The following is a 19,374-nucleotide window of genomic DNA, read 5'->3' as shown; positions in this document are numbered from 1 at the left end:
GGAAACGCACCCCCGATCCATGTAGAACACAAGGAGCATTCTCGCACAAAAGACATCATCTGTGCAACAACGGACAGGAACCAACCAGTGAGTTTGAAACAAATCGAACCTGTCATTTCAAAATCTCCTTCAACATTAACCATGGGACTCAGGGCATTCGAATTTTGAGAGCAAAAAAACTATACACAAACCCCAAGAATCGCCAAATTGATTAATACAGTATATGAAATTCGTACAGTGAATCATTTGGCGCAATGCTCCATCCAGTCCCCACATGGCAACACACACAATCAATACTCCAGACAATCCGTACATAGTAAATAATCACAAGCAAGTACCCAACATTCCATACACTGTTAACAATTCCAAGCAAAGCTCCATACGGTCTGTACCTTGGCAACAATGACGATCAAAGTTTCTTACAGTTACACGTGGCAATCACGAGCGAAACTCCATACAGTATACACAATAACAACGGCGATTTCGCAACAAAACGATGTAACAACACGAGTCATTAACACGGCAACATACAGGATATCAACGGAGCTCGGGACACCAACACGAATTAATCATTAACTACACCCAGAAGATACCGATCTCGACGCCGTATTTAACAACAACACTTGTTACAAGCAGAAACCCGCATGGTCGCCGCGTCACTTTATCACGCACACAACCGGACGAACACGCTCCGCAAACCAGCGAGTTAAAAAAAACACACGCGATCGCAACCCGGCGCACGTAAGATGGGTGAAGATTATTATTATTTTTCTTGGGGCCGGGTGCTTGTCATGTCACGACTCGCCTGGCAAACTGTGAATAGCGGAGGGCGGCAAGGTGGAGCACTGGAACGGCCCGAAGAATCTTTCATGGTGAACACGGCCTGCTCTTGCGAACCCATCCACCTCTCGCGCTCGAGCAGAAGGCTGGAACTCCCCCTCTGCAGGCGTTGATGTCGGCGGGAGCGGCATTTCGGCAGCAGGAGCGGCGTTTTGGCGGGAACCGCGCCCCGACCAGCCCTCGAGTTGGCGGGAACCGCGCCCCGACCAGCCCTCGAGTTGGCGGGAACCGCGCCCCGACCAGCCCTCGAGTTGGCGGGAGCGGCGTTTTGGCGGGAACCGCGCCCCGACCAGCCCTCGAGTTGGCGGGAGCGGCGTTTTGGCGGGAACCGCGCCACGATCAGCCACCGAGTTGGCGGCCCCACCGCGTGGCCCGCATGCCTGGGCCTCCCCCCGCCAGCCCCCGCAGAGACGACGGTGTCCTCTCCCCGCGGCTCCATCGCTCCGTTCCCGATGGCGGCGAAGCAGCATTGCGATGACAGTCCCGCCGCTCCGCGTGCAGCGCCATCTCTCTCCCTCTGTCACCGGGGCTGCCATCCCCGGGGCTGTCCGAAGGATGGTCGTCACACCATCCCCGTCGTACGAAGGCGTCCAGATGAGTTTTGTCTTTGTTTTTCGTGTGCCCATTTTACTTCCCTAGGATAACACCTAGCAATATTTATATTTCCACAACTTCTGACGCCAAATGTAGTAGGTTCAAATTAGGTGCACACACACGCAACTTGGAGGCAACACTATTTATTAAACGGTAAATAATATAACACTCTACATGAGGTGGTGACCACCTTCCTCAACTCACTAACACTCTGGAACACGACACAGACTGGACCAGGCAGGCAACGGCCTGCCTGGCCCAGGACGACGACTCGGGACTTGACGACCTCTAATTAGCACGGTTGGCTGCGTACCGTGCAAAAGAAGTTCAATATACAAAATAAATGTTTATGAAGCCATCCAGATATATAAACATAGACATAACTTCAACCGATAAGATGGATACAAATTGAGCAATCATTGGAAAGATGTTATTAACCAAGCTAAAATTTAATTGTTCTTAGTTGCTCTATCTTATTTGCCGGGTACTAGTCTATTTTACTGAGTTAATTGTATCCTCAGCGTTCAGCAGTGCGACGATTTAGTTTTGGGCTCCACCATCATTTATCTTGGCAGCAATCGTGTTGCCGGTATGCCCCCCCTCTCCCACCCTGTGCATCTCTCGGAACCCCAGCCTGGAAATTCTAGCCCCGCCCACTTCCCCCCCCCCACCCAGTCTCGTGTCCATTCCCTAGCGTACACGCAATGCTCACTCGCTCCCTGTCCCCCCCTCTACCGCCCTCTCTGCCTTATATGTGTAGTAGGTTCAAATTAGGTGCACACACACGCAACTTGGAGGCAACACTATTTATTAAACGGTAAATAATATAACACTCTACATGAGGTGGTGACCACCTTCCTCAACTCACTAACACTCAGGAACACGACACAGACTGGACCAGGCAGGCAACGGCCTGCCTGGCCCAGGACGACGACTCGGGACTTGACGACCGAAGATGTCTTCACCTTGGAGTACAGTACAACAGCAGCCTCGCTCTGCGTTCACACCACGCTTATATTTGGTTTGGCGTGGCTGGCTCCGCCCCGGCGTGGCTGGCTCTCTTCAGGCCACGCCTCCCTTCCCAGGACACGCCTCACTTCCCCCACCTCTGGGAGGGTCCGGATCCCTCCACCACGCGACCCCCCAGGCACCCCCTTGGGGCCCCCAGCCTTCGTACGGGCCGACACAGTAGTGACCTTTCTCTGTCACTACATATGTAAAGCCTTCCTAACTCAGGCATCTCTCCCACTTCAGTAAAACATTTCTTGCTGTGTTTGTCATACTTGATGATGATTGCTTGTGTTGCAATCGAAATGTCGTGATGTAATTTACTTTAATTTACTTTTATTTTCATCTACGTGACTTTACCGAAAGAACCAAAGAGTATAAAGTGTATTTGTTTAGCCAGGTTTTTAACCTGGATAGATTCAATTACAAGTGTGATCTGAGGCACCAGAATCGAAAACTAAGAAATTAGAGCAATGAAAGAGAATTCAGAGCAAAAACAACTTTAAAACAATCATTAATAAATGTATTCGAGCTGAAGTCGACTTGGAAGATTATTTTTAGACCAATCATAGCGCAATTAAAAGTTAAAATACATGAATATTAAACAGATATAGCGTGACTATTGAAGTCATACGTGAAGAGACTGTGATATGTGCATGAGTGTGATACACAACCCTATGTACGTACATTCATGAAAAACATTCCTACTCAGTAAAAGCATGGTGAGCTGCCAGACCATTTCAAATCCCGCCCCCCCCGCATGCCCCCGCCACCCCTCCCCCACCACCCCCAACATTGTTTCTCTACACCACATTAATAAATACGGTTACACATCATCGGAATCACCACGCTCATCAGCATCTTAGAGCTGCGTTCACTCTCGGCTCCGTGTGGAGCTCACAGAGAAAGCTCCCCACTCATTGTCGTCTCAGCCCGGCTCAGAGTCGGTGTCGGTGATCGGAGTCGTGGAAGTGAAATGCGCCGGGCTGCTGTGCGAGTCACGCGTGGGGCAGCTCCGTCTGTTGCAGGGCCAGCGTCACCTCTCCGCTTAAATCGACAAACGCAGGTCTCCTCTGTGAGTCCATTTCCTCCTCAGCTCCTGCTTCCTCTCCTTACTGAAGTCATTGCTCCACACCCTACAGCACAGAGAGAGGTTCACGCTGACGCGGGTTCACACGGAGCCTCGGGCAGCTCCCCACAGTTCGAGACCGACGCAGCCCCCACAACAACCATGCTGGATGAGAGCTGCTTTACCATACTTCACCACGCAGGTCAGTGCAGGTCTGTGACGGCAAGGACTGCAGATCTAGGATCGTAGAATAGTTCAAGGGTAGATTGTGCTGCACACCGCAGTCTGTTGCCCGCAACTTAGCTCTGCTGCCTGTGGTTATGTGCGGTGGTCAACCATCTAAGCACTATCCAGGGTCAATACTGCTTACTTTGCAGATTTGAGATCGGGGGCATTCCCAGTGGTTTGGCCATGTGCCTGTGTAGTGGTGGTATTGACGTGCGCCGACTGTGACAGTGATGGATCACGGGGCGGCGCGGGGTGCGGGGTTGGGCACGCGTTGTGGGCGTGGTGTGGACGCGCGCGCCGGGAGTGACAGATGACGGGGCGGCGCGGCGTGAGTGGTGAGGCACGATGAGATGTGGGAAAAGAGGATCGTAGCCAGCGCCCGGCGATTGGTCGAATAAGTGGGTGCTCGCAGCGACGTCCGCAGGTGGGGTATAAAGGGGGACGCGCGAGAGCACTCGGGGAGAGTTACCCAGTTGAAGACCCGAAGACGGAGCTGAAGACCTAGTGCCACGAGACCCCTAGTCCCGCCGTCCTTGTGGGGACCGGGGCCCTGTGTGGCTCGGAGGCGAGGCTGTGGGACCCGGGGTCCGACGCCCCCGTGGGTCGGGCTGGGGACCCACAGTCGAGACGGATACCCCGGGCAGGGAGTGTCCCGAGTAGCTCAGGGGCGTTAGTCGCCGAGTAGCTAAGTGGATGTTGGTCATCCGAGTAGCTCAGTGGCGTTAGTCGCCGAGTAGCTAAGTGGGTGTTTGTCACCCGAGATACTAAGTGGATGTTGGTCATCCGAGTAGCTCAGTGGGCGTTAGTCGCCAAGTAGCTAAGTGGGTGTTTGTCACCCGAGATACTAAGTGGGTGTTTGTCACCCGAGATACTAAGTGGGTGTTTGTCACCCGAGATACAAAGTAGGTGTTAGTCACCTGTGAACGAGTTTGATAAAATAAAGAGTGTGTTACCCGTGAAGTCGTCTCCCGCCGAGTTACTACACTACAACTGGCGTCAGAAGTGAACCTGTCTTCAAGAAGTATGGACACAAGGAAGACTACCCGTACCCACGAGCGAGGTCGGGACGACGACGGCGTACCGGGGACACCAACCTCGGGAGGAGAGGACGAGGAGTGGCCGCCGATGCAGCACCTCGCGGTGATGGCCGACGCTCTGCTTGCCTCCGACACCAGCCTCCAAGACGCACACTCCCGGTTGGCGGAGTTGCTGCTCGCCGCCGCTGCAATCTTGGCCGAGATCTCCGTTCCAGCGGGCGGGAAAACGGCTGCGGGGTTGGAGGAAGGAGCGAGGCTGGCGGGATCCCGCCAAAAGGCGCTTCGCGCCAAAAGTCTGGAAGTTCCCGCCGTTTTTGAGGGGCCGCCATTGATTGGCGGGAAACACGGACGCCACGTGGCCGGACACCTCCGCGCAGCGCAGCCCACGTCATCAGCGCGCGCCGGAGCTCTCCATTTTGCGCCTGACAACCGAGCCGACATTTTAGACAACTACAGCGGAGCGCGGGAAAATCTCTCCGACGTCGACGACGATCGGGTCCTCCAGCAAAGATTGCCCGCGCTGTCGGCGTTCAAGGCGGATGGGGGCGACTGGGGAGCCTTCCAACGAAGGTTCCTCGCTCATCAGGAGATGTCGGGGTGGTCCGACACCACTGCCCTGCGTGCGTTGCCAGCGATGCTTGACGACGACGCGCTTGCAGCCTTCACATCTGCTGCAAGGTCGTCCCGCTCTACGCTCCAGGCCGCACTACACCTGATGGCGAAGGTGTTCGGGCCGCCCTCCACGTGTCGCCACCAGTTCTACGATCGGCGGAAGGTGGCTGGAGAAACGACGCTCGCCTATCGCACGGCACTACTCGCCTTGGCGGACGCAGCTTTTCCCCGCATGGATAAAGAGGGGAAGGACGCCATGGTGACGGAGCAGCTGCTGGTGTTGGCCCACGAGTTGGGGGTCCCCATCAATGTGGCGGACGAGATGGATATCTGCTCCCTGGCGATCGCCACGAGCATTCACGCGTACGAGGTCCTCAAACGCAGGCCGGGGGTCGTCTGCAATTTGGCGGGGAACGCGGTACTGGCAGCCACGATCGCCGAACCTCAGCCAGCTGCGGTGCAGGAGCAGGCCTTCGCTGCATCGCGTCCGGGGGAGTGGAGAACGGGAGGTCGTTCGCCCACACGTTCGCCCCGCAAGCTGGAGCAACCGAAACCTACGACGTCCGTCGTCTGCTACAACTGCGGCCTTCGGGGTCACGTCGCAGCCGGGTGCCGGGCCCCGCGTCAGCGCGCCACAGGACCACGTCGGGACGACGACCAGGGCCACAAGTCATCCCAACAAAACCCGGCAAGTCGCGGCACCTCACACGTTCGGTCCACAAACACGGCACATTCGGGTCGCCGCTTCGCGGTGGGGGGTTCGCGGCTGGGTGCCGGGGGTTCATTTCGGCGAGGGGGGTCCGTACGCGGCCCGCAAGCAGTCGAGTGGTCCGAATTGGCCCACAGGATCGTGGCTGCGTCGGCCGGGTCGTCCGTGGTAACGGGCTTCATTGACGGGGTTGAGGTCCGGGTGCTTGTTGACACGGGTGCGTCGGCCACCATCATCTCGGACCTTATTTATAACATTCTTCCCGTTCAAAGTAGACCCCTTCTGCCAGTAGACGTGCCATTTAATGCGGCGAATGGGGGATCCCTGGGGATCATCGGCCAGATTCGGGCGACTATTTGCATTGGTGACATCAAATTGGCGGGCCCTATTTTTGTATCATCATCGCTGGCCGTTCCCTGTTTGCTAGGTACGGACTTTTTGTCCAAAATGCCCATCAAAATTCTCATAGATCAGGCCTGCATTGAGCTTCCGTCAGGTCGGCGGCTTGCGTTCTTGACGAGCCCTACCAAAATACGCACGGTTTGTGCGACGGTGCAGGCGCTGGCAACTCAGACTGTAAGGGTGCCCCCGGGATCGAAAATGTTGGTACCCCGTCGGTTGAGGAAGCCACTCGAGGTGGGCGCGGTGGCACAGGGGGGGCCGTTGGGGCCGTCTAACAGGGCCAGAAGGGGCCTCGACTTAGCGGTTGCTCAAACCATGGTGAGAGGGGACAGTGAGCCGTTCGTAAGGGTCCTGAATACGGGGTCGCGGCCGGCCGAAATTGCGCAGGGAACGGTGCTGGCTCACGCCGCGCCGCTACCCGTTGAGGAACGGCTCGTGTCTCAAGCGGATTTCACTGTCGAGTCGCATCCTCCAAGTGATGAGGGGACAGAGTGGTTGGACTCGTTGTGTGCCGGTTCTGCTAACTTGTCCAAAGTGCAATTGGGAGTCGACGCTCCCACGGGGAGGGATTCGCTGTTGTCATTGCCCCTCATTGAGTGGGGCCGTCTCCAAATGTCCGACAGCTCCCTACTTACGCTACGTCGAAAAGTTGGCGCTCCCGAGGTAGGGGATGCGCGGGTCGGTTCCTGGGTGTGCAGACAGGGCCTTTTGATGAAGTGGGACAACATGTCCCGGGGTCACGTGCTCGTTGTGCCTGTTGCTATGCGGGGTAAGGTCGTTCTGGCAGCTCATGAACGGCTCATGCATCTGGGTTTTCAAAAAACGCTCGCCCTAATCCAGCGAGACTATTATTGGCCGGGGATGGGTAACGACGTGGCGAACATTCTTAAGGGATGCGTAGGGTGCGCCGAAAGAAAACCGCCACCATTGGCAGCTAATCCACTGCTGCAATCCATTCAAGTTTCGCGCACAAACGAATTGGTTGCGTTGGACATCTTGGGGCCCTTTCCTGCTACACCGAGGGGAAATAGGTTCCTGCTGGTTGGCGTAGAATACTTCACCCGATGGCCCATGGCATGGCCACTCGCCAACCAGTCGGCTGCAGCGGTGGCGGACGCCTTCGTCCAGGGTTATGTTTTGGACAAGGGCGCCCCCGAACGCTTGCTGACGGATCAAGGAAATAATTTTTCGAGCGGTTTGTTGCGCGAGGTGTGCGACCTGTTGGGTACAATGAAAGTGCGTACTTCCCCCTACCACCCGCAGACTGACGGGATGGTTGAGCGTCTGAACAGGACGATTACGTCTATGTTGTGCCAACAGGTCTGCGACGATCAGGTTGATTGGGACTTACAGGTGCCGGGGGTACTCGCGGCCTATCGAATGGCCCCTCATGCGGCGACGGGGTTTTCCCCATTTTTTCTTATGTATGGGCGGGAGGCCGATCCGGCCATGGACGTCCAACTGGGGATTTCCCAGCCACGTGCAAAATCTAAATTGGCAGACCACATCAAATTTAATATCGCAAAATTGACTGAAGCACGGGAGGCGGCGAGGTTGAATTCGCGGTCGCGGAAAATTGCGAACGAGAGATTGCATGAGCGGAGGGTGCATACGCATGATTGGAAACCAGGCGATAAGGCCTGGCTGCATTGTCCACATGCACCGTTGGCTACGTCCCCCAAGTTGTTGAGACCTTGGAGGGGACCGGTGGAAATTGTGCGGGTTGCACGACCCCAGAGTATACAGATTAAATGGGAAAAACGCCGTTGGTACGTGCACCCCTCCCGACTGAAGCCCTATACGGCACCGTGTGACCCCGTTCTGTGCCGTAACGACCGGGCGTGTGATGTGACCGTCGACTCGGGGAGGGAGGTGTCGCAGGCTGCTCCTCACGTGTTTCCACCTGACCCACCCCCAGGTGCCTCGGGCTTGACGGCTGCTAACCGTCGGGAGCCTGAACCCCGGGGCACGCACGGGTCCTCGATGCCTGGCCGATGTCTTCCTGAACCGCCGGCACCACCGGACGTTCAACCGCGTCTGGTGCCGTACGACGGACCGGCAAGGCGGACTCGGGCTAGGGCTCAACAATTTTCATGAAGACGTTTTTTTCTCTACACCGAGCTCGCCCGGTGTTCCCCTCTGCCGGGGTAATGTCCCGTTGTAGGGACGCTCGGAAAAAGAAGGGGACACTGCACGAGTCGGAAGGGAAAAAAAAAAAAAAAAAAAATTTCCATTTATTTTCCTTTTTGCATACACATTGCTATTGTCACTCGCCGGTTTGTATATATTGTTCTATTGTCGCGGTGGCATTGGTTGAGGGTTGCGGATGGTAGTGTTCGCGTCGTGTTGTGTTGTTAGGTTAGTTGTTGTTCTTGTTGTTGTGTTGTGTTACGGGGCACACAGGGGGGTTTGTATATTTTTATAGCAGCCGGGTCGGCTGCGAGCTATGTGGTAGGGGGTGATGTAGTGGTGGTATTGACGTGCGCCGACTGTGACAGTGATGGATCACGGGGCGGCGCGGGGTGCGGGGTTGGGCACGCGTTGTGGGCGTGGTGTGGACGCGCGCGCCGGGAGTGACAGATGACGGGGCGGCGCGGCGTGAGTGGTGAGGCACGATGAGATGTGGGAAAAGAGGATCGTAGCCAGCGCCCGGCGATTGGTCGAATAAGTGGGTGCTCGCAGCGACGTCCGCAGGTGGGGTATAAAGGGGGACGCGCGAGAGCACTCGGGGAGAGTTACCCAGTTGAAGACCCGAAGACGGAGCTGAAGACCTAGTGCCACGAGACCCCTAGTCCCGCCGTCCTTGTGGGGACCGGGGCCCTGTGTGGCTCGGAGGCGAGGCTGTGGGACCCGGGGTCCGACGCCCCCGTGGGTCGGGCTGGGGACCCACAGTCGAGACGGATACCCCGGGCAGGGAGTGTCCCGAGTAGCTCAGGGGCGTTAGTCGCCGAGTAGCTAAGTGGATGTTGGTCATCCGAGTAGCTCAGTGGCGTTAGTCGCCGAGTAGCTAAGTGGGTGTTTGTCACCCGAGATACTAAGTGGATGTTGGTCATCCGAGTAGCTCAGTGGGCGTTAGTCGCCAAGTAGCTAAGTGGGTGTTTGTCACCCGAGATACTAAGTGGGTGTTTGTCACCCGAGATACTAAGTGGGTGTTTGTCACCCGAGATACAAAGTAGGTGTTAGTCACCTGTGAACGAGTTTGATAAAATAAAGAGTGTGTTACCCGTGAAGTCGTCTCCCGCCGAGTTACTACACTACACCTGCATCTGATATAATGAATATTACATACACTGGAATATATCCACTACTAATCCCATTTCTGACAATGGCTCTGATAGCACATAAACGTTATGTGAAGGAAGCCCATTGCCCAAAACGTTGCCTTTTCCATATTTGTTCTGTTAAGGCCACAATGTTACTAACGAATCTAAGTTGTATTCTTGGTTCTTTCGGTAAAGTCACGTAGAAGGGAAATAATAAAATAATGAAAACAAAACAATTCTTTTTCTTATGGTCTATTTAATTATTTGATTTTTTATTATTTCCCTTCTATGTGACTTTTCCGAAAGAACCAAGAATATTAATCCCTGCAGTCACGAAAGCTTTAAATTGGATATCTAAGTTGTTTTGTCTGTAGCAACAGAGCACATGTGAGACACGAGTAGCAGAGCTTACTTGAACTCCTTCAATGCTTTGTTGGTGATCATGATGTCATGAAGAGCTGGGATCGATTTGTCTGTCAGTGAGCAGTGATGCAGACTACAGGGAGAGAAGAGGCAATGAGTGGGGTGAAATTGGAAAAGAAAAAGTGTACACACGCAAGAAATGGAGAGCAACTCAACATCCTTCAATACAATTACAAGGGAGTAAATCTCGTAGAATCAGTTAAACAAAGAGGTACGGAGTGATCATTGCGGACCCAGCAACGCAACCCTACTTGTCTATTATTTGTTTAATGCGGCTTTGTCCAACACGGCATTTTCCAGGAACATAACACCTCGCATTCGGCGAGGTTTGCCTGTGCGATGGTGTCCATGAAAGGCCACTGGAGATACAGGCAGTCAGAATCAAAATCTGAATATTTAAATTGGAGAATCCGAAAAGCTATAAAGCTCATTATCACAGAAGCCCACGCTACCCATTTCGAGGCCAAGGCAGGTTTAAACTATATTGGGTAAGGATAAAAATAATGTTAAAATGTATAGGGTCGGCGTATAAGAGTCATTGGTGACTTTATGGCTTTAATAAGGATCATGTTGTTGTGTTATTAATGTAAACGTATGGGTGGCCAATTAATATCAAGCTTGCAGCCGTTCGTTATATTAAATTCTTAATTTTAATTTATAACGTTAAACACAGATGATCATCGATTATATCCAGAGCGTGCCTATCTGGCTTCCAACATTTGGTGAAACCAGTAAAACCTCTCCAAAGGCTGTACCATTCCGGCGACCGCCACCATGTGCGTGACAAAACAAGTAGCTACGCTTTATTTCAGGATCAAATACTATATACAGTACATTACACACTACATACAACTTAAACAATGAAAATACTGCACGTATATAAATGTTTCATGACTAATAACTACAGTCATAGAAACAGAAAACATACAGTGTGATCTGGCAAAAATTGCGTGCAATTCGGCGTTCACTAGAGCACCGATCTGAAGGCTGCATCAGTCCGGCGATTGTCAAACACAAGTTGTTGTTGTCAAACACAAGTTGTTGTCTAACACAAGGTGTTGTCAAACACAAGTTGTTGTCAAACACAAGTTGACGTCAAACACAAGTTGACGTCAAACACAAGTTGTTGAACAAGAGCGTAGTACGCACATCAGCCCTTGCGGAGTCTTCAATATTGGAGTGGTGAGTGCGGTACAGTAAATACAGTAACTTTTTACAGCAGGATATTCATTTTTCTTTGTAGATTTATTTCAGAGATTTTTACATCGCAAACTATTTTAAAACACTAAATATATACAACACTTTAAAATATAATTTTCAAGAATATGCAAAAATAAGCTATTTTAAACAATGATGCGATTATCGAGTGTTTTTGAAAATCCGGGACCCCCTTCTCCCCGAAGCCGCCAGATAATAGATCTATTGTCTTAGCAGAATATAGTTTGAAACAATATTGTTAGAGTAGGTAACGTGACAATTGTAATGGTATTGTGATTTAATAGTGGTTTAAAGTGCTGTAATAAGTGTGGCTAATAACTTAATTGATGCACACAAAAAAAGTTATAATAGATGTTAAAATACTGTACAACATTATGATGCTATACCGAGTATCTTTGTGTTTTGTGTCCGCATATGTGTATACATTTGTTTAGGTGTACTTATATAAGTGTGTGTGCATCAGGACATTACTCACTATAACGTCTCCAAACTCCCTTCTCTCCCCAACATCCCGTCCACTAAAAGTCTGAGTCCGCTGTCTCCGATGTTGTTGCCACGCAGCCTAAACCCGGGTGGACAGGAGAAGTGACAGCGCTGACTCACTGAGCCCACGGGAACCGCGGAGTCAAACACGCGGTGAGTGAGGGACACTCACAATGGCGGTGAACATGACCAGAGCACACGCGTTCATGAGAAAAGCTGCTCATTGTTTAATGCTTCTGTGTTATACATTTTATATATAACAGGTGGCTTTCACAAATATCAGTTTACTCCCAATCATCCATTCAATTATACTGCACTGCACCTTTCTAATATAAAAAGTGTTTGTGTTTTCTCAACACAAAGTTTCAACAGAGGGTCACACACAAGTACATTTTCATCGAGGAACACAGGAGATGTTTACAATTAATTAGTGTATCTGTTAACAACATGAATATTACTTTAGCCTACGTGTTAAATTAAACAAATGTGTTAAGATTACAGTAAAAATTTTGAAAGTGGACTCGATTAAGCAGGACAGCAAGATTAAATGTGTTCACATTTAAATGTTTACTTCACGACGCGCTGCACCAACAATTAGCACAGTTCGTGCACAGAGTACATGTGAGAAACGAACAGAGGAGCTTACCAGAGATTCTTCAATCCTGTGTTGGCCTTGAGGATGACACTGAGAGAGGAACCCGACTTGTCTGTCAGTGAACACTCATACAGGCTGCAGGGAGAGAAGAGCCGGTGAGTGGGGGCAGAGAGGATGGGTGGACGGTCTGGGCACAGAGTGGGGGATGGTGAGAAGTGGTGGTGGTTGACGGAACAGTGGTTGAGGATCGTGTTTGTGAAGATTGTGCACATATTCTTGGGTATTTCGGTAAAGTCAAGTAGATAGGTTCAAATAACATAACAGATCACAAAAACTACGATGTTTCGATCGCAACACAAGCGATCGTCATCAGGAGAAAAGCTGCTGAAGCAGGCTGTGTTAAAGGTTTGAAATGGGTGTAGTCCAAAGGTCATATGGGTGACTACACCCATTTCAAACCTTTAAAGCAGCCTGCCTCAGCAGCTTCCCTGCTCTTTTAATTACACGCTTTCTATTAACTCACTCTGTTGTTGTCGTATCCTCAAGTATATAAATATTTCATGACTAATAGCTACAGTAACATAAACAGTAATATACAGTGCGATCCAGCGAAAATTGCGTGCAATTCGGCGTTCGCCAGAGCACCGATCTGAAGGCTGCATCAGTCCGACGATTCTCAAACACAAGTTGTTGTTGTCAAACACGAGTTGTTGTTAAACACAAGTTGTTGTCGTTAAACACAAGTTGTTGTCGTTAAACACAAGTAGTTGTCAAACATAAGTTGTTGTTAAAACAAATTGTTGTCGTCAAACACAAGTTGTTGTCGTCAAACACAAGTTGTTGTTGTTAAACACAAGTAGTTGTCATCAAACACAAGTTGTTGTCATCAAACACAAGTTGATGAACAAGAGCGTAGTACGCACATCACCCCATGCAGTCTTCGATATTGGAGTGGTGAGTGCGGTACAGTAAATAGTCACTTTTTACAGCAGGATATTTATTTTGTCTGTATATTTAAGCGATTTTAATATCGCAAACAATTTTAAAAGACAATATATATAACAGCTAAAAACATAATCTTATTCAAGAATCTGCAAAGATAAGCCATTTTAAATAATGACGCGATCTGGTGTTTTTGAAAATCAAGTACTGTACCCCCTTCCCTCCGAAACCGTTGGATATAATCGATGATCTACTGTATTAACATTATATAGTTTGAAACAATATCATTGGTTAGAGTAGGTAATGTGACACTTGTAATTGTATTGTTATTTAATAGTGGTTAAAAGTGCTGTAATAAGTGTGGCTAATAACGTAATTGATGAGTGCATAAAAAATAAAGTTACAAGACGTAAAAATACATTATGCTATACTGAGTATCTTTGTGTTTTGTGTCTGTATGTGTGTATATATTTGATTAGGTGTGCTTATATTAGTGTGGGTGCATCAGGACATTACTCACTTTAACGTCTCCAAACTCCCTTCTCTCCCCAACATCCCGCCCGCTAAAAGTCTGAGTCCGGTGTCTCCGATCTCGTTTTTACTCAGCCTAAACCCGGGTGGACGGGAGAAGGGACAGCGCTGACTCACTGAGCCCATGGGAACCGCGGAGTCAAACACGCGGTGAGTGAGGGACACTCACAATGGCGTTGTACGTGACCAGAGCACACACGTTCACGAGCAAAGCTGCTCATTGTTTAATGCTTCTGTGTTAGATATTTTATATATAACAGGTGGCATTCACAAATATCAGTTTACTCAAAATCATCCATTCAATTATACTGCACTGTACCTTTCTAATATAAAAAGTGTTTGCGTTTTCTCAACACAAAGTTACAGAGGATCACACACAAGTACATTTTCATCGAGGAACACAGGGAGACGTTTACAATTAATTAATGGATCTGCTAACAACATGAATATTGCTTTAGCCTACGTGTTAAACTAAACAAATGTGTTAAGATTATAGTAAAACATTTTTAAATTGGACTCGATTAAGCAGGACAGCAAGATTAAATGTGTTCACATTTAAATGTTTACTTCACGACGCGTTGCACCAACAATTAGCACAGTTCGTGCACAGAGCACATGCGAGAAACGAACAGCAGAGCTTACTCGAGAATCTGCAAACTTGTGTTGGCCTTGAGGATGACACTGAGAGAGGAACCCGACTTGTCCGTCAGTGAACACAGACGCAGGCTACAGGGAGAGAAGAGACGGTGAGTGGGGGCAGAGAGGATGGGTGGAGGGTCTGGGCACAGAGTGGGGGATGGTGAGGGATGGTTAGAGGTGGTGGTGGTTGACGAGACAGTGGTTGAGGGTCGTGTTTGTGGGGACTGTGCACGTATTCTTGGGTATTTAGGTAAAGTCAAGTAGATAGGTTCAAATAAAATAACAAAGGTAACAAAAAACTACGACGTTTCAATCGCAACACAAGTGATCGTCATCAGGAGAAAAAAGAGCGGGGAAGCTATTGAGGCAGGCTGCTTTAAAGGTTTGAAATAGGTGCAGTTACCCATGACCCTTGGACTACACCCATTTAAAACCTTTAAAACAGCCTGCCTCAGCAGCTTTCCCTCCCTTTTTTCTCCTGATGACGATCGCTTGTGTTGCGATCGAAACGTCGTAGTTTTTTTATTTGAACCTATCTACGCGACTTTACCGAAAGACCCAAGAATATGAATTCCTGAAATCACAAAAGTTTTGAAACAAATTTTATCTATGACGTTAAATACAGATGACCATCGATTAAATCCAGTTCGTGTTTATCTGGCTTCCAACATTCGGTGAAGCCGCTGCAAAGGCTGTACCAGTCTGGCGATTGGCACCATGTGCGTGACAAAACAAGTAGCTTTGCTTTATTTCAGTGTCAAATAATATATACAGTACATTATACACGACATACAACAACTTAAACGATGAAAATACTGCGCGTATATAAATGTTTCATGACTAATAACTACAGTAATAGAAGCAGAAAATATACAGTGCGATCTGGTGAAAATTGCGTGCAATTCGGCGTTCGCCAGAGCACCGATCTGAAGGCTGCATCAGTCAGACGATTGTCAAACACAAGTTGTTGTCAAACACTTGTTGTTGTTGTTGTTAAGCACAAGTTGTTGTTGTTAAGCACAAGTTGTTGTTGTTAAGCACAAGTTGTTGTTAAACACAAGTTGTTGTCGTTAAACACAAGTTATCGTTAAACACAAGTAGTTGTTGTCAAACACAAGTTGTTGTTAAACACAAGTTGTTGTCGTCAAACACAAGTTGTTAAACACAAGTTGTTGTCGTCAAACACAAAGTTGTTGTTGTTAAACACAAGTAGTTGTCAAACACAAGTTGTTGTCATCAAACACAATGTGTTATCAAACACAAGTTGATGAACAAGAGCGTAGTACGCACATCACCCCATGCAGTCTTCGATATTGGAGTGGTGAGTGCGGTACAGTAATTAGTCACTTTTAGAGCAGGATATTTATTTTGTCTGTATATTTAAGCGATTTTAATATCGCAAACAATTTTAAAAGACTAAATATATATAACAGCTAAAAACATAATCTTATTCAAGAATCTGCAAAGATAAGCCATTTTAAATAATGACGCGATTATCTGGTGTTTTTGAAAATCAAGTACTGTACCCCCTTCCCTCCGAAACCGCTGGATATAATCTATGATCTACTGTATTAACATAATATAGTTTGAAACAATATCATTGGTTAGAGTAGGTAATGTGACACTTGTAATTGTATTGTTATTTAATAGTGGTTAAAAGTGCTGTAATAAGTGGCTAATAACTTAATTGATGAGTGCATAAAAAATAAAGTTACAAGACGTAAAAATACATTATGCTATACTGAGTATCTTTGTGTTTTGTGTCTGTGTGTGTATATATTTGTTTAGGTGTACTTATATTAGTGTGGGTGCATCAGGACATTACTCACTTTAACGTCTCCAAACTCCCTTTTCTCCCCAACATCCCGCCCGCTAAAAGTCTGAGTCCGGTGTCTCCGATCTCGTTTTTACTCAGCCTAAACCCGCGTGGACGGGAGAAGGAACAGCGCTGACTCACTCAGCCCACGGGAACCGCGGAGTCAAACACGCGGTGAGGGACACTCACAATGGCGGTGCACGTGACCAGACCACACACATTCACGAGCAAAGCTGCTCATTGTTTAATGCTTCTGTGTTAGACATTTTATATATAATAGGTGACATTCACAAATATCAGTTTACTCACAATCATCCATTCATTTATACTGCACTGGACCTTTATAATCTGAAACGTGTTTGTGTTTATAAGGGTGTGAGGGTCGCTAGCCCCCGAGATCCCTCCCTCGGTACCCCTAACGGCCGGGTTAACCTCATTACTCGCCCCCTCGCTGCTAGGCGAACCGCTGCTGCGTTCTTCACCCATGGGGTGAGAGCCGTCGCTCCAGGATTCCCCTCCCCCGCGGGTCCGCGTAGTAGGCATGTTTAATTACGTACGCGCACACCCACACACAGCTCTGCGCGGCACTCACTCAACCCTGACCACTCACGCTAGGATCGCGCACCTGTATTATACACGTCGTGAACGTGCGCGCACACACGCATACAGCTCCACACGCGATACCCACTCTTGCGCCGCTCTGCGCCGCGCTCGCCGCTCACGTTATGATCGCGCACCTGGGGTACGCTGATTACGCACGCCGCGAGCTTACGCATACACAGTACCACACGCGTTCACACTTATAACACGAGATCACACGAGGCCACGATCAGCTATTAATGATTTATTGTCTGCTACGTGGGACTGGTTGTTGAGTCAGTATGAATCGACGAGGCTGCCTACTCTACTAACCCGGAACCTATTCCCTATTTATCGTTCACGAAACACTTTTACCTCCTTACTCACGGTTTGAGGCACTCGACGTTCCGTGGGTTTTCCTCGCTGCTTGCCTCGACACGTCGCACGGACGTCCGGAGGGCAGAGCTGGGGCAGTCCTGGACGTTGGCTTCTCGGAGCAACAGAGCGATTTCCCCTTTGCGCTCCCCATTTATCCTCCCTACCTCAAAGGGAATGCGACTCTGGACAATAGGCTCGCGACCCTCTCGCATGCGCACCGCCGTTCCGTGCGCTTTTGATATGCTACTTAATGCTCAACCTACGCGGCGCAAATTCCAATCAATCCGCTTTTGATATACTAATTAATGCTCAACCTGCGCGGCGCAAATTTCAATCAATCCCTTTCTCACGCAGGCCCCCCCCCCCATTATCGCAGTTTATGCGGCGGCGTCCGTCACAAAGGTGCGCCGTGGGAATTTGTGCACGGCTCCCCGCGTGACCCCGCTCTCCCGATTACTCATACTAACAGCCTTATCCTTTAACTCCCCTAACAATGGTGCCTGCGTGATGATGCTCCTCCATCACAATGCTTATTCCCTCTGCCTGCCCCGTCGATACTTGCGTGTGTGGGGTGTGTGAGATGCGTTTCCCCCGCGGTGGCCGAGTGGCCCCTCGCTGCGACCTTGCAACCTTAAGGCCGGTCGCAGCGCCGCGGTGCAAAGTAGCGTCGGGGGAGGTCGTCCAATTCCCTGGTCGCCGGAAACCGTGAAAGTTTAATCCCGATAAGGGCTTCTCGGATAAAAACCGGTCGGCCAGGTGACCTCCCCACGGAGCTCTATGGGGGAGGGGGGAATGCGTGCGGGTGTGTTCGTGCGAGGTGAGGTGAGGGGGACGCGGGGTCGGCTCCGTCGCTTGGTGATAGCTGCCGCTATGTCGACTAAATGTAAGGACAACTTGATTTCCAAATTCAACCGCCTCTCAAACAAGAAACCGGACCCACACATTGAAAAGCTAGATGTTAACAAAGTCGTAATTAATCGCAGTAACAGTCCTATTTCTGAAGGTTTGAAATCCGTTTTAGCTAAAGGACTAAACTTTGCAGTCACACCTAGACACATACCAGTTAATGATATAATTGCTCGAGTAGATGTAGCTCTCAAGGGCTTGAGTCACATCGCTGCAGACGTAGCAAGATCGGAAATCTCTGTAACCCTCAAAAACGCTAAGATGCCAGCTAGCAACATCAGCAAAGATGAGCGTTTTGAATTAGCTCAATTAAAAAAGAGGGATGACATTGTCATCCTCTCAGCCGACAAAGGCAATGCCACTGTCATCATGGACAAAATAGAATACAACAACAAAATTCAAGAACTACTCACCGATGGCAGCTATACAAAAATAAAAAGAGACCCCACCAACAGCCTCGTCTCCAAAACCAACAACATCATTTCTGCTTCAACCGCATTAATTGATCAGACCAAACAGTTCTCGTTGAAACCTTCTGCAGCCAGGCCACCAAGATTGTACGGCTTGCCAAAGATACATGAAGAAGATACACCTCTTCGTCCCATTGTCTCTACTATCAACTCCCCGACTTACAAACTGGCTCGTTTTTTGTCCGAAATCCTACGGCCTTTCACTGGAAAAACCACCTCTGCAGTACTAAACTCTACTGACCTGGTATCAACAATCAAGGGGATTGCCCTGTCCCCAGACGACCTGCTTGTCAGTTTTGATGTGGTTTCCTTGTTCACCAAGGTGCCTGTGCCTGACACCATCGCAATCATTGAAGACTTGGTTCATCAAGGACTGAATGCTGGGGTACCCCCCCTGGTGAGACACTGCTTAACCAATACATACTTCACCTGGAATGGAACCTTCTACAAGCAAATTGAGGGCACCCCAATGGGCTCCCCCTTATCTCCGGTTGTAGCCAACATCTTCATGGAGAAATTTGAGACGGACGCCATCCAGACTGCCACTCTACGCCCGACCTTATGGAAGAGGTACGTAGACGACACTTTTGTCATCTGGCCACATGGCCGGCCTGCTCTAGACCAATTTCTCG

General features: G+C 49.6%; 1 protein-coding gene across 5 annotated transcripts in view; it reads right to left on the bottom strand.

The window, feature by feature from the left end:
- Nucleotides 1–3,235: 3,235 nt before the first annotated feature.
- LOC144738252 (ribonuclease inhibitor-like) overlaps nt 3,236–19,374 on the bottom strand; it is a 41,084-nt gene continuing 24,945 nt past the window's right edge. The window contains exons 4-10 of one of the 5 annotated variants that reach the window (XM_078621254.1): nt 16,423–16,509; nt 14,597–14,680; nt 13,944–14,030; nt 12,533–12,616; nt 11,879–11,965; nt 10,175–10,258; nt 3,236–3,578 (exon numbers count right to left, since the gene is read on the bottom strand). In XM_078621254.1, the coding sequence (XP_078477380.1) occupies nt 3,491–3,578; nt 10,175–10,258; nt 11,879–11,965; nt 12,533–12,616; nt 13,944–14,030; nt 14,597–14,680; nt 16,423–16,509 (601 nt within the window). In that variant the 3' untranslated portion in view covers nt 3,236–3,490. Of the gene's footprint in view, nt 3,579–10,174; nt 10,259–11,878; nt 11,966–12,532; nt 12,617–13,943; nt 14,031–14,596; nt 14,681–16,422; nt 18,472–19,374 lie in introns of those variants that run through there. The other 4 variants (XM_078621258.1, XM_078621255.1, XM_078621256.1 and 1 more) reach the window with 4 other exon arrangements.

This window comes from Lampetra planeri, chromosome 79 (genome assembly GCF_965212315.1).
Source record: "Lampetra planeri chromosome 79, kcLamPlan1.2.h2, whole genome shotgun sequence".
NCBI lineage: Eukaryota > Metazoa > Chordata > Hyperoartia > Petromyzontiformes > Petromyzontidae > Lampetra > Lampetra planeri.
This window is presented reverse-complemented; position numbering and strand designations above follow the sequence as displayed.